The 16,993-nt window shown below is 32.5% G+C and overlaps 1 protein-coding gene across 2 annotated transcripts in view; it reads right to left on the bottom strand.

The window, feature by feature from the left end:
* The window catches only part of LOC150108836 (putative receptor-type tyrosine-protein phosphatase mosPTP-1), a 902,991-nt gene that overhangs the window by 93,134 nt on the left and 792,864 nt on the right, over positions 1-16,993 (bottom strand). For both annotated transcript variants that reach the window (XR_016549344.1, XM_090403658.1), the window contains exon 17: positions 2,535-2,669. Coding sequence is in view for 1 of the 2 variants with exons in the window: in XM_090403658.1 (XP_090259784.1) it covers positions 2,535-2,669 (135 nt within the window). In the remaining variant the exon portion in view is untranslated. The remainder of the gene's footprint in view (positions 1-2,534; positions 2,670-16,993) is intronic.

Consider the following 16,993-nt stretch of genomic DNA (forward strand, 5'->3'; position numbering starts at 1 on the left):
TCTTCTGGTCATTAACAGGATTTTTGCAAAAGAGAAAGCTATTACACTGGGTCAGCAGCAACACTAACAGATTGCTGAGTGCATTCTACTACAGAGATGCAGGAAGAGTGAAACAAAACAATGCAAATCAAAAATTATTTAATCTAGTTTAACAATATAAATAATTTCTTATTCCATTTGGTCAGTAAGAAATGCAGACAATACAGATATCTTTTTCATGAGTATATTCATAATAGAAGATTTCTACAAAATTTTGGAAAACAAACAAAAAGCAATCGCAGATCATAAAAAGATGCATTTGTCAATAACATTGTTGTGTACTGCAACCATTCATTATTACATCAAATGAACTTTTGGCAGTTCATTAAAAATTACAAAAATGAAATTTTTGTAATTTTTGACAAATGCACTAGAGAGACAAACACTGAAGAAAGAGTGAGCCTAGAAGACTTCACTTTTGCATATTAAAGCTATTCTATAAAAGGATGTTAAATATCCATTATTTATTTATAGTGAAATACATAGAACCTTAAGTTTCAAAAATAAATGGAGTACATACAGTAACAAAACTCTCAGCATCAGAACTTCCCTGGTATTGTAGTACTTAAAACATAATGAATTCAATGAACACTGACTAAACATACACACATAACCACAGTAATAAGATTTTTTAATAAATAAACATTTCATCCTAAGTATCATAAGGCATATACAGTACAGTTAATTCAAACACTACCAGGAGTGAATTCTAGCGTGAATTTGATGTCCTCGCATCAAATTCACGCAAGAAAAAGAATCTCCACAAGGTATCTCCTTCCTGGATGTACACATCCAAAGAAAAAAAGATGGTTCTATCTTCACTTCTGTCTATCATAAGCCAACATTGTCAGCTCGCTAAGTTCACAATTCTTCGTCTCACCATCCATCTCAAAAATTTGGCATCATTAAATCATTAGTAACCAGAGCACACAGACTCTGCTCCTCCGAAGAATCTTTAAACCAAGAATTGGAAACAATAAAAAATACAGCCATACAAAATGGATACAACCCCAAAACAACTCAAAATTATTTGTCACTTCCCCACACACACATCAACCTAGACAAAAACAAGCCTGTAGGATTCCCATACCTTATGTCAAAGGCATTTCCGAACGTCTTTCAATTGTCGTACTATGGACAGACATGTGGATCCATTAGCAAATGCATTTAAGAACATCAAGACCATATCCATTTTATCAAACTGCTGAAATCTGGCCTCACACACAACACGGAATTGAAAACCCAAACCACAGGATCCATTGGAAAAAGATCAAACTTCAACATAGATCTTTATATAAACATGAACGTGCTGAAGCCCTTCCTCACAGACCCAATTTGAACTGTAACGATGTTCTTACAATCCCTAAAGTCTGGTAAATTGTCATCCTAAATTGTGTAAAATAATATTATACATGTTATCTCATTTTAATGTAACTCTTTTTTTTTTTTTTTTCAGATATATTTTAATTTAATTCTATAACACGCTCCTGCAAGCATAGAGGGATTCCATTGTAAGCATGTGCCAGAACTGTATGTGATTCCTAGTATTGTTTGAATTAACTGTACTAAAGATGTCCTATGATACTTAGGACAAAATATTTACTTATTAAAAAATCTTATTACTGTGGTTACATGTGTATGTTTAGTCATGAATGCTCCACAGGTTTCATTATACAATGAAATCAATGAACACTGCTCAAAAGTACTAATAAAAGATTTGCCTTTTATTAGTATTTTTGATGTGTTTCTGGTTCTCTTCGTGGGATAAGCAGAAACCTTATGAGAGCAAAAACCATTTTCTCAATGCTGATGTTGCTCAATATTATGCTAAGTAAAGCCAACTTTATTTTGCAAAATTCTATCCATCTAGTTGAGACTCAGGTGTTGGATGTTATTCATAATTTATTTTGATGGTATTACAACAGCAAACAAAACTAAATTATAAAAGACTGTTTATTAACTGGCTTATATTTCAATGGATTTCAAACCAGCATCTCCTCAGAGCAAAACATTTTACAGGTTAGAAGAATGTTTCACAACCATTTGCTGACTTCAAAATCATCCAGTATGACTTTCCAAAACCACATACATAGAGCAAGCGCTATTTCTCTAATGATACAGTCCTTTCCACAGAACTCAACTATCTTCACCATACAAGGTGCAACTGGCAGAAGGCTGTACTAATAGTTGTTAGTACAGCAAAACTGCCTTCCGCCATACTAACAGTAGTTAGTACAGCCAAAGATGCCATTACCCAAGATTTCCTATTTTCCCATGTAATACACAAATTTGCTGTAAAAATATCAACTATGAAAGATAAATAATTCTACAGTAAGGAATACAAAGCATATTCATTATAAAAATCTTGAATTTGAGACTTTTTATTTTTTAAATTATATATATATATATACATAAATGGAGTTGACTGATGTTTATTCAAAACTTGGGCAAGCATTTGTTTTAAAATAAGGACACTTACATGTATTAAATATTACCTTTTTTATCTTTAAGTTACGAATGATGAAGGTGCGAACAGTGTATGTTGCCATTGCAACCTCTTGAAAAAGTTTAACTTGAATAATTCCATAGAGCTCTGTACCTTCCTTTGGCCAATACATGTCACATTTTCTCTGTTAAGTTAAATCACATAGACATTTGAAAAAATCATAGCAGAAACACATCAAGGAGAAAACAAACAAACAAAATCATGAATTCAGTATTAACTGAAATTTTATCTATTTTTCTAATCTACAATTATTATTCTGTTTTTGCTATTATTAGTCCTGGTATAAAAAATCATCACCATGATTTGTATTTTTTAAACATATTATTAATAATGAATAGTAAAATGTTATACAGGGAAAATTGATAATTATCAAATGGTCTGTAATTAAAGTTCTAATTATTGTAACTTTAGGAAATGTAAGAGTTTAGGAAAGCTCTAACTAAATATTGGTTTCAGGAAATAAACTGCAGAAATAATCTTAGTATCTGAAGAGATTTACAAATTTAATCTTGCAGGCCACAGTTTTTACTATTATTATGGTTTATTGAGCCCCAAAGTCAAGTTAATATTTTTGTTGTGAGCTCTATGTGATGGCTAGCAATCAACAGAAATCAATAATGCATATAGAAAATGCATGGTGGTTTATGTCGTCATGAAACATTGGGCCTGCTTGGCTTCTACAAAATTTGAATAATCTTACTAAGTATAGTCTGCCCTCATTAGAACATAGCAAACTCATAAGAACAAAATCAAAAAATAATCTTTATAGTGAATTTCCTTTACAACAGCACTGATGCTATTGAACCTTTACTCAGGCCTGTTTTAATAGTTTGTAACAGTAAGTTTATTAAAATGGTATGTGCTATAGCAAATATCATTTTATTTAATAAACAAATTTAATTTAAATTTAGCAAGAGAGCAAAGTAACCTGAAACAGTGTTCTAAGACATCATGAAGTCTCAGTTTATCCACTAACTTATATTCATCCATTACACTGGAGCAATCCATATGTTGGATGGATATAAGAAACATTCATAATTTTGAATAAAAAAAAAAAGATAACAGATATCAAAAAATTAAAATCAAGAAATAAAAGCTCCAGAATTATTTTATTTGTATTATGCTATTAGACTAAGCATTAAATAAACTGCCTTAACACATATTTATTGCAATCTTAAATTATTTTAGTTGAAACTCCATATAAACATGAAGCATATAACACAATTCAATTTAATTATATGAATATTTGACAAGTTAAAAGTCCATGACTTTCAACCCATACTTGATGGGTTAAAAGTTATGGATGTTAATCAGTTACCATAATAGACATATTTGCAGCTACAGTTTTAATACATTATCATCAATCATAAGTTTCAAATGCAATTAAATTAATTTTATGGTAAGAGACAATAATCAGGCTTCTATTCCCTAAAATGTACAGCAAAACATTTCTAATGAAACTGAACAAACTGTTAAAAAATTGTGCAAAAAAAGAAGAAAAACAGCAAAGACCATTTAAAAGTAGAAACTAAAAAAATAAAACTAATTTACAGAACCAAAAGAAAAAAAGGATCACATTATAAAGGGTGTTGGGAGAGAGATTACTTACGCTGTCATCCAAATCAGAGGTGCTAGGTTCGTGCTGGCATGCAAGAAAAGCAAGACAACATGCCCCATGAAAACCTACACATCTGATGGAAACTCTAATAAACTATATGTCAAGCAATCTTAGGAGAATGTATGCATAATACTGTTATAGAATTTCCTACAATTTTGAAATTGCTAAAAGTAATGCTTTGATATACAAAAAAAGGCTGTGCATGCAAATATATGATTACATACCGAGATGCTTTTTTTTATTCTTATAAGTATTTTGCATACAGGCTCCAGTAGAAAAATCACTAATAACAGCTGCTGATAAATGCATAAATGTATGAAAAAAAAAGTATGTACACACACACACACACACCAGTGGCATAAAACAAGATGTTTCTAAAGAAGTGGGAACTAATTTTCAATATTCACTTACACCAAAATGACAGTGCACAGTTTGTGTGCTATCATTTTGATGAACAAGTGTTTTGGTACAGCAGTCATATGCCACTAATACACACACAAAAACACATCATACATACATAAATATATTGTGACTTATATGCATACACACAAACACACACACACACACACGTGTGTGTGTTTGTGTGTATGCATATAAGTCACAATTAATGAAATATAAATAAATTACATGAAAATAGTATTAACTATCACATGAAGCACAAACTGTTATATAAATAGTTTTCTTTTTAATATTAATTTTTTCAAATGCTACACTATTTCAAGTGACTCTTGAGTCTACTAAATTAAATAAATAACTTCAGTTTTTATTAAAGGAATGAGAGATTCTTTATTTGCAAGATTCAGTGGTTGGTTATATGTGAATGAATAATTTCACTTTTCTTTTCATATAAATTGTTTATTTTATGACAGCGCGACCAGTATTGCTGACAATGATTTATGTCGTTGGAAGTTTTTTTTCACTTGGTTAGACTATAATAAATTTAATTTAATTCTTTATCCAAGTGTAAGCAAACAAAGTTTGGACCTGAAGTATCTTCAGGACTGAGGCAACTCGTAGTAAAGGTGGACAAGCTATCTTCACTCCTTGTCTTAGTATCTCCCATAATGCAAAGCACATCTCCTTGCAGACACGTATAATGCTATGCATTAAGGGAAGGGCCACTACCCAGACTAGTTTCGACCTTTATTGAGGTCTCATCAGTAGGAGCCAGACAAAGAAGTGGTGATACCAAGGTGGAAGCAATGGAGAAGTCATATTTACCTATACGAGTTGCCAAAAGGTGCCTCACCTTATTATTAAATTACTCTGGATTTAAAGAAAGATGGTGGATATTTTTTTTCACTTGGTTAGACTATAATAAATTTAGTTTAATCCTTTATCTAAGTGTAAGCAAACAAACTGGGACCGGCTCCCACTGACGAGAACTCAATAAAGGTCGAAACAGGTCTGGGTAGTGGCCCTTCCCTTAATGCATAGCATTATATATGTCTGCAAGGAGATGTGCTTTGCATTATGGGAGATACTAAGACAAGGAGTGATGAAAGCTTGGTCCACCTTTACCACGAGTTGCCTCAGTCCTGAAGATACTTCAGGTGCAAACTTTGTTTGTTTACACTTGGATAAAGGATTAAACTAAATTTATTATAGTCTAACCAAGTGAAAAAAAATTCCAACATCTTTTCATCAAAATTCCAACTCTAAATCCAGAGTAATTTAATAATAAGGTGAGACAAAAGTTTGGCAACTCGTATAGGTAAATATGACTTCTTCATTGCTTCCACCTTGGTATCACCACCTCTGGGTCTGGCTACCACTGAAGAGACCTCAAATAAAGGTCAAAACTGGTCTGGGTAGTGGCCCTTCCCTTAATGCATAGTATTATACATGTCTGTAAGGAGATGTGCTTTGCATTATGGGAGATACTAAGACTAAGAGTGATGAGACCTTGTTCCACCTTTATTATGAGTTGCCTCAGTCCTGAAGATACTTCAGGCATAAGCTTTGTTTGCTTACACTTGGATAAAAGATTAAACTAAATTTATTATAATGATTTATGTCTTCAGAATCAAAATTGCAACTGCAATAAATAAATAAACAAGTTACTAATGTGAATTATAGAAAATTATGCATATAACTTAAAGTATACAAATATAAGTTCATTAGAGAACAAGAATAACTGCCATTCCTTCCTAATGGCATATATTCACCTTTAACCCCCCCCCCCCCCCAATGAAGGAGTCAGTGATATAGGTCACCAAACTTCTGCTTCTATCACTGAAGAAACCACACACCTATAAAACTTATTGTAATAAATAATTTATTTATGAATTATAGTTAAGGTACCTGTGGCATAACTATAAACAACAAATTACAAGATAAACACAGATAATTAACTGCAATGAAAGTACAGATATTTCATACTGAAAATAACAGTACATCATCAGTGTGTAAAAACAAGTAAATCAAAGGAATACAAGGTATATACAACAATCAATTTACCAATTAAAAATGGTTGCTGCAAGCTGGATGTTAATATATTAATAAAGAATATTAAAACTATTTTTGATGTTTACATAAAATGAGAATCTCCCAAACTTTTTGGAGAGAGAGAGAGAATCATTCCAATTCAGGTTAGGCCAATGTAAAAGGAGTTTGCAACTTTCTTTGAAAAGGTGTTCATATTTAAAACTGCTTCTATGAAGAAGACAAGCTTCATTCCACTGTATACTGTGTTTAGTGTCAATACCATGCTATGTCAGACTAGACTTTTGAGGTTTCACACATTCAATGTAATACTGATGTTGATTAACATCACAGTCTTTCCAAAGTATGTCAAATTATATTCACAAGGGATCTGGTAAATATTAGCAAATGATAGAGGTGACAGTGTCTTTTGTAGATGGAAAGAGATGAGAAATTTTGTTGACATGGAAATATGTGGGAATAATCTGATACTTCTTCAAAATTCTGCCAACAGGTGTTGGAACATAGGAGTAGTCAATTAGCTGCCAGATTTGATGAGGGTTATAACCATTTAATTCTATTAAAGTTTGATAGTGAGAAGTTCTTGTTGTAAGCTTGAGGGAGAGGAGCATACATTATGTGCTTTATTAATTAAAGACTTGATAATACAATTTTTTGAGAGGTGTAATGAGCAGACTTTTGATGAATGTATCTACTAGCAAAGATACGTTTTTGATAAACACTGATTGACAAAGTGCCTAAGGCAATGTGAGTAAGAAGGATGTCTAAGAACGGTAAACTACCAGCATTTTATTTTTCCATGGTGAACTGAATTTGTGGATGAAGACTATTGATCTGTTGTAGGAAAGTGTTAAGTTCATATTTAGAATGAGGCCAAACATCAAAACATTAGTGACATAATGAAACCAAAGAGAGGGTTGGGGATGAATGGATGAAAACAAGGTACCTTCTAGATGGTTCAAAAAAAAAAAATAAATAAAATAAAATAGTTTTCCAAAAGTGGAGACAGAGAGCTACCCATGGCAGTGCCTTCAACCTGTCTATAGATCTTGTTTTTCCAGCTGAAATATCCTGATTGCATAACAAAGTCAAAAATCTTCACATCAGAAGGGAAATCATCATATAGTAAACTAACATTGTCAGATAATGAAATGTTGTTAAAAAGAGAAACAATGTCAAAGCTGACTAATATATTTGACTCTTGTATTTGAATCTTCTTGATTTTTTCGAGAAAATGTGTGGAATTCTTGATGAATGATCTGGATTGTCCAATATGGACAGTTAATAAACGTTAAAGAAATTAGCAATTCTATAGGTGGGAGAGTCAATCGATACAATTCACAGTGGGTCTTATTGGATAACATTCTATATGAATTTATTAGAATAAAGAGCTGAAAGGCTTGACTTCAGCGATGCAAAATTATATACTTAATTTATATTTTCAATACATAAATATATTTATGAATTTATTTATATTTGCTTGTAATATTTAATTTTATCATCAACAATCCTATACAATTCTTTTATTTTGTATAAAAAATAATAAAAATCCATCTTGTAGCACTTAGGAGGGCGAAGAACGCTATGTTTATATGCATATCATACTGCTTATCGTGTTTACTCTGGCTCTAAATATTTGGACATTACAATTAAAGACATAATATTTATTATAGTTTTTATTTTAGAACATTATGATAATGGATTTTATTTTTAAGTAATTTTGAATTATACTAGACTGTATAATTTGATAAAGATAATAAACAATATTTTTTCATGAAACAAAACAAGAAGAATATATTTTATTTTTAAGTAACTTCGAATTATACCAAACTGTATAATTTTATCGATAATAAATAATATTTTTCATGTTTAATTTTTTTTTAAATTTTTACCGCAATTTTGATATTTTATCCAAACACATATATACTTACTTACACAGTGTGTATGTATATTTCAAAAGTTGCAGCATCCCCACAATTTCAAGCCACGAGCCGCCACTGACTTCCACTTAATATACTATTATATATTTATAATTATATAATATATATTTAATATATTTATACTATCCACTGTATTTAATATATTCACTTAATTTATATACTTCTATAAGAATTTTTGGAAGACCATATAAATGAGGCATTCTTCCAAAATGGCATAAGTATCCAAAGTATTTTGATCCAAGCTAACAAATTAACTGTTTGATTTATGTTTTTATAGGGTTATAACTAATTTCTTGATAGGTAGAGGTGTCCTGTAAAAAGCAATCTATCTTCCTCTCATAGTCAGCATTATCCATTACCACTACAGCTTTACCTTTATCCACTTTCGAAACAGATATATAGTTCTTTTGTCTTAATGAAAACAGCACATGGATTTCAGTACTAGTTAATTATGTGGTGGTAATTTGCTTCTAAAGAGTAAAGCAGACTTCAAAGCATAGTTTATTATCATCTTTGCTTGGAAGTCTTGATAGATGGCATTCAATGTTATGCAAAAAATCCATTCTGTATCTTGATTGTTTGCATAACATCGAATGCCATTTGTTGGGACTTCCAAGCAAAGATGATAATAAACTATGCTTTGAAGTTGCTGTTTACTCTTTAGAAGCAATCACATCCATGTAATTTATCTAGTATGAATCAATATAACACTGAATATGTGAAACCTGAAAAGTATGGTCTGGCATAGTGTAGTATTGACACTAAACAGAGTATCTGGTGAGATGAAGCTCGTCTTCTCCACAGAAGCAGTTTTAAATATAAACACTTTTTTAAAGAAAAGCTGTGAAGCCCTTTTACATCAGCTTAACCTGAATCATTCTGATTCAGATTAAGCCGATGATTCTCCCCCACCAAAAAAAGTTTGAGAGATTCTCATTTAATGTAAACATCAAAAATAGTTTTAATATTATTTATTAATATATTAATAGTTAGCTCACAGCAATACTTGTTGCTGTGAGCTAACTATTAATTTCTAACACACTGATCATGTACTGTTATTTTCAGTCCAAAATATCTGTATGCAATTTGTTGTTTATAGTAAACATTTCTTATGATGTGGATGACATCTATTGTGGGACAGAAGGTAGACTGAAATGAACATGTCAAAGAGGACACAAAAACCTGGTTTAGTATTTCATAGTAACAATGAAAACATAGAATTTGTATAGGAAGAGACAAAAAATGTCATGAATTTCATAAAACAGCTATATAAGAAGTTCCAAGAAGTGGAGATGATGTGAACCATAATGCAACAGGAACCAAGGGATGATGCTAATTTATACAGTTGAGCAGTTCAACACAAATGAAATGGACTATGGAAGGCAATACATGCTAACAATGTGATGGATGTGATATATGGAGTAAATTATGTCATCACTCAAGGGCAAAAACAAACATTGTTTTCTATCAAGAATGCTTTAAAAAGTTTTCTGTTTGTAACTTTCTTTAATTCACTGTTGTAACTTCTTTATTTACTGTAACAACTTAGATTCTGGAGAAGCACTGACCAAAGAAATGGCTAAACTGGTTTAACTATATTAAAGATGATTTAATTATATGGAAAAATTCTGCGAAAGAAATCGGAGTAGATTCTTCATTTTTCGAAAGCAAGGTGTGGTATTACAGGAAAATAATAGTCAGAAATATCTGTATTAAATGTATACATGTAATATGTATATTATAATATTAAAAACAACAAAAACAGTGCAGTTTATGATGATCTGTCTGAATGATTCAAATTTGGATCAACTTACGGAATATCTTAGTCTGGTTCTGGCAAAGTCTATGACTGGTATGAATGGCAGGATGTTATGTAAAATTTATTAGGTACTTTGTATTCTTTGTATTCTTGAATTTTGATCTCAAAAGAATGACTAGTTTGTTCAACATAAGACAGCTGACAAGAACAAAGGCACTTGATAAATATCAGGTGTTATCAAATTTACTGCTGTCAACCTACTGCTCTCATCTCAGTGCTTTCTAAGGTAATGGGGAAGGTATTCAATAGTTAACTTCATCAATTGAATAACTACCAGCTAAACAGTAATCATTATTACAGATTCTGTCAAACTTCTCCAAACCAAAGAAAGGTTTAGAGAAGTTTGTGCTATTTCACTTGACATTTCCAAGGTATCTGGTAGGATATTCCATAGAGAGCCTCTCAGTAAATTATCATCTTATGGTTTATATAAACGAGTTTCTCATCGACCTCAAACCCTATCCATAGTTTAGCTGATGAGAGAGCACTTTCCATTCTTCTTAGTCATCCAACTCTTGCAGTGCTCAACCAAACCAAGCTAAAATGTATTCTACCACTCTATCTTTGATGATGACAAGTAATCATCCTCAATACTTCCAAAACAGCAGTTCTTCTTCCTTTACCTTTAATAACATAACACTCAGCTAAACAGTCAAGAGTCAGCTAAACCTCTAGCCATTACTGGCACACTATTTCTATAGCATTCTCAATCTCCAAAAAAACTTGGAATTCTTTTTTATTCAAGATGTTACTTTTGAAATGCCCAACCACTAACTTTGTATGAACTCAAGTCAGACCAACCTTGGGGGTAGTACACCAAAACCCACTGTTCAAAAGATCACTAACTGAGAACTCCTCCCTCACAGACTCTCTGCAGAATTTTAGTATCATATCTTTTCGACAGATGGGACATTGTTCAGCAGAAGTGATATCCATCATTCTTCACTTCTCTAATAAGTGCCCCACAATAATATCACCAGACCTGTCTAACATCCATTTACGGTTCAACTGCTAACTGACTCATCTTTCATTCCATGTATGTCTGTTCTCTGGAACAGCCTTCCACACAAAGTATTTCCCAAAAAAAAAAAACTACAATCACCAGCTATTTAAAATGATCATCAACAGATTCATTATATCTTAACCCACATCCATATGCAACATCAATTTGCTACAAATTCTGTATTGCAACCTGTCATTGGTAAACATTAACAAAAAAAGTAAGGATAAGGAGAGGTACTTTGTACTAGAATTTAGATACAAGGGAAAGACAGTTTTAAAAATGGTTTCAAGTTATATGTAGATTAGATTTGTGAAGAACTTGTGCTATCAGCTCTGATGTTCCTTTAAGGTAAAGTATGTCATCATACTTTACCTTAATGGCAACTCTTAACATTTGATTGGGGTCTAGCTGAGGGCTGATATAGATCAAAGATATTCTAAATATAATCAGTAACATCAATTAGCAATCGTAGCAACTTTGTTATTTAGTTCCTCCAACAGAGTGGATTCAGAACAGATGAAGTGAGTTTAGTAAATCAAAGTTTAACAAGACTTATCTTCTGCAAAGGATGACATGAGGACAATTGGAAGTAAAACTGTTTGATTCTAATTCAATAGTGAACATGATACAAATGCACATCACTGAGGTCTCACCAATAAGACCTCAAGAAAGGTTGAAACCAGTTTGGGGATCCTTTCCAAAAAGGAACTGTGCATGCGTGTGTGTGTGGTGCATTATAGGATGCTAGCACAATCTGCTGTGAAGTGCTTCTGCATACAAGCAGATCAATTGTGAAGATACTTCACGTGAAAACTTATTCTTGCTCCTAAATGCATAAAGGATGAAAGCAAAAAATTTCTTCTGAAATATGATTTACTTTCTAACTCAATAAAAACAAAATCTTGTTACAACTATCTTTCATACGGAGTGCTGTACAAATACTGTAATATACCATTTCATTTCACTACTTGCATTACCTCCCTGGGTCTAGCTTATGTTGTTGAAACTAGTCAGGTGGTAACTTTCATCATAATTCACAAAAATATGCATGTCCAAAAGGAAGTGTATGATACGTTATAGGACTCTGGGGAAATATGAAGTGAAGTCACGTACCTCTACATATAAGTAGTGAAGCTGTGCAGATATTTCCCATACAAACTTTTGGCTATTCACGCTTAAGTAAAAGATTAGATCTTCATCTCAAGCATAATTTACTTTATCACAAAGAAGGTTCCCCTTTACATGTTCACGTCAGGAGGTGTTTTGCATGTTTTTGTTGTAGCCCACGGGCTACAATAAAAACCGTGTGCCACTCCTTCATCAGACAGGTGGGCTCACTGACACAAAGTTTATATGGCATGTTAGTTGCAACTCTTTCAGTAGAATTTTATTTTAAGTTAGCATTCATGATCTATCTTAATGACATCTAAAATTTCAAATGCAATAGAGCAAACACTTATTTCATGTAACTGAAAATTTGGACAAATGTTAACACAGTTGTTTTTAGTTAGATACTGTGTTTGGCGGTACAATAAATGGTTTTGCTTGAGTCTATGCAGCATAGTTTCTGTGGGAGAGGATGTGTTTCATTAGGTAGTGCTGTTTTTATTTCAAATTAAAATTTTGGTGACAAATATATTACACAGACTGCAAATATTTCTGTACCTTATTCAGTGATACAAAGCACATCTCCTTGCAGACATGTATAATGCTATGCATTAAGGGAAGGGCCACTACCCAGACCGGTTTCGACCTTTACTGAGGTCTCGTCAGTGGGAACCAGACCCAGAGGTGGTGATACCAAGGTGGAAGCAATGGAGAAGTCATATTTACCTATACGAGTTGCCAAAAAGTGTTTCACCTTATTATTAAATTATTCTGGATTTAGAGAAAAATGTTGGAATTTTTTTCCCACTTGGTTAGACTATAATAAATTTAGTTTAATCCTTTATCCAAGTGTAATATCTTCAGGTATTTTCTGAAGTATCTTCAGAACTGAGGCAACTCTTGGTAAAGGTGGACCAAGCTCTCAGTTGCCTTAGTCCTGAAGATGCTTCAGCTGCAAACTTTGTTTGCTTACACTTGGATAAAGGATTATACTAAATTTATTATAGTCTAACCAAGTGGGAAAAAACTTCCATCTTTCTCTAAATCCAGAGAAATTTAATAATAAGGTGAGACACCTTTTGGCAACTTATATAGGTAAAGATGAATTCTCCATTGCTTCCACCTTGGTATCACCATCTCTGGGTCTGGCTCTCATTGATGAGACCTCAACAAAGGTCGAAACCAGTCTGGGTAGTGGCCCTTCCCTTAATGCATAGCATTATACATGTCCACAAGGAGATGTGTTTTGCATTATGGGAGATACTAAGACAAGGAGTGATGGGAGCTTGGTCTACCTTTACCACGAGTTACCTCAGTCCTGAAGATACTTGAGGTGCAAACTTTGTTTGCTTACACTTGGATAAAGGATTAAACTAAATTTATTATAGTCTAACCCAGTTGGAAAAAAACTTCCAACATATTTCCTCAACATTCACTTTGTAAATGATGTTTTTTTGTAGTGTGGTCAATCTGTTCAGAGACTGAATTCATATAGTTTATACATAAAATTAACTCCTTCTACAGCTGCATCAACTTCACCACTGAATGAGAATCAAACAGTTGCCTTCCCTACTTGAACTTGCACTCATACTGGCACAACTCAATTTCTGTCTGGAAGATTACTTTTACAGGTCATTACATCCAATTGTCCTTATGATCATCATCCATCACAGAAGAAGAGCACTGTCAAAATAGTAATGCAAATATGAACTCACACCAAGTGTTATACTGAATCCATCCGGCTGGTAGAACTAAACAATATAAAAGTTGCCACATGATTATTAATAGGTGTGAACAGGCTAACATTCAGAAAATCTTTGATATTTACCAACTAGACTTCAATGTTAGAAGAGAGAGAGAGAGGCACTTAATAAACCTAGAGTTTATTAAGTGCCTCTCTCTCTCTCTCTCTCTCTCGCTCTCTAGTCAGTGTACCTTATGTTTGACAAATTGGCCATCCCACTAAGATAACAATAAAGATTACTAATTTATTAATTATATGAAGAGCCAAAGGCTTCAATTCGGCGACATAAACTTGTTTAAGTTAAGGGATTTCATGCCGAATATAGTAAATATATAAAGTTCGGTGAGTCCAAGTGTAAGCAAATACCTGGATAGTGTTACAACTGACCCTTTAGGGAGTGCAACACTGAGGCAACTTATGGTAAGGGTAGAGCAAGCTCCGATCACTATTTTGTAGCAAACAGAACTTACATATACCCTACTATGAGAATTTGGTATTTCTACAAACTTGGTATTTCTAGGTCTACCTACTCACTGATGAGACCTCAATAAAGGTTGAAACCGGTCTGGGTAGTGACCTTCTCTCACTCAATGTAGAACACTAATACAGCTCTTAGGAGCTGGGTTTCACATTATGGGGAAATATCAAGAATAGTGATCGGAGCTTGCTCCACCCTTACCATGAGTTGCACTCCCTAAAGGGTCAGTTGTAACACTATCCAGGTATTTGCTTATGCTTGGACTCGCTGAACTTTATATATTTACTATATTTGTCATGAAACTCTTTGAGTTTCTTATTTGGTTATGAAACAATATGGAATGTAATATCCCTTAACTTAAACAAATAAAGATTACACTAAATACTCAAAATATGAAGAGAGAGATAAATGGAGATGTGTGAAAATTATAGATCTATAACATTGCTAAGTCACAGTTACAAAATCTTCACACACACATTATTCAAAATAGAATCCAGACTTTAAAGAACAAGATAATAGAAGAAATCAAGCAGGCCTCAAAACTAGAAGTTCTACCTCAGACCATATTTTACAGTTAATAAACTTGGTGAGAAGTACAGGGCATACAACTTACCTATATATATTTGCCATTTTATTGACTTCAAACAAGCATGTTGATTCCACTGACAAGAACAAAATGATTAATAGGAGAAATCAAACAGGCCTCAAACCTAGGAGTTCTACTACAGACCATATTTTTATAGTTAATAAACTTGGTGAGAAGTATAGGGCATACAACTTACCTATATACTCCATTTTATTGACTTCAAACAAGCATGTTGATTCCATTGACAAGAACAAAATTATAAACATCTTAAAATCTATTATGTTAAATTCAGAAATTATTTACACCTTTATTATGAATTATTATAAAGATACCAAAGAAACTGTGAAATTTAATAAAATAAAAACAGATAAATTCAAAGTAGAAAAAGGAGTAATACAGGGTTGCTCACTCTCACCAAATTTATTTACTACCTATTTCGAAGAATATGCAAATCCATAGTTGAAGAACCAGGTCTACAAATAAATATCAACCACATTAAATATATAAATGATTAATTATAATGAAGAGCCAAAGGCTTCAATTCGGCGACATGAACTTATTTAAGTTAAGGGATATTATATCCCATATTGTTTCTTAGCCAAATATAGAAACTATATAAATAAAGTTCAGCGATTCCAAGCGTAAGCGAATACCTGGATAGTGCAGCAACTGACCCTTGAAGGTAGTGCAAGCTGAGGCAACTCATAGAAAGGGTGGAGTAAGCTCCGATCACTATTCTTGATATTTACCCATAATGTGAACTTAACTCCTAGGAGCTGTATTATTGTTCAACATTATAAGAGAAGGTCACTACCCAGACCGGCTTCGACCTTTTTTGAGGTCTCATCAGTGGGTAGGTAGACCTAGTTAATACCAAGTTTGTAGCAAACAGAACTTGCATCCCTTCTATGATAATTGCCAAGAGGTGTCCTATTAAATTACTAATTATAATGAAGAGTCAAAGACTTCAATTCGGCAACATGAACTTATTAAAGTTAAGGAATATTATATCCCATATTGTTTCTTAGCCGAATATAGAAACTATATAAAGTTCGGCGATTCCAAGTGTAAGCAAATAACTGGATAGTGAGTTTCTATCAGTTGCCTCAGCTTGCACTACCTTCAAGGGTCAGTTACTGCATTATCCAGGTATTATAATATATAAATAATATTATTATTCTTGTGGAATCTAAAGCAAAATTGGAAAAAAACAATAATAATTTTAAACAAAGATTGCAAAACTTTTGGAATGAAAATTGATCTAAGCAAAACTAAATGAATTTAAATATTTCACAATAAACTTAGAAAAGCATATGCTTGAATAAGTAAAGTAATTTACATATCTTGGCAGTCTGTCTCATTACTTACAACCTCAACAACACAGAAAACAGTAAAATAGAGACTTAACAAAGAATGACCTAATATTAATAAATTAAACAAAAAATGAAAAAATAACACCATTTCAAAAAGCCTCAAACTAAAACCATTATTATATCTACAGAAACAAATGGGGCTGAGACATAGAGACTCAATCAGAAAGAAATACAGAAAATCATAGCATTCAAAATGAAATGCTTAAGAAAAATAAATAAGATTCACTGGTTAGAACACAAAACAAATGAGCAAGTCAAACATGAATTAAACTATAAAGAAGATAATATAGTTATATTCTCAAACAGCAATTAAGATGGCTTGGACAACTCCAGAC

The sequence above is a fragment of the Typopeltis vanoorti genome, chromosome 2 (assembly GCF_054136105.1).
Source record: "Typopeltis vanoorti isolate ZY-2024b chromosome 2, IOZ_Tvanoo_1.0, whole genome shotgun sequence".
NCBI classification, from domain to species: Eukaryota; Metazoa; Arthropoda; class Arachnida; order Uropygi; family Thelyphonidae; genus Typopeltis; species Typopeltis vanoorti.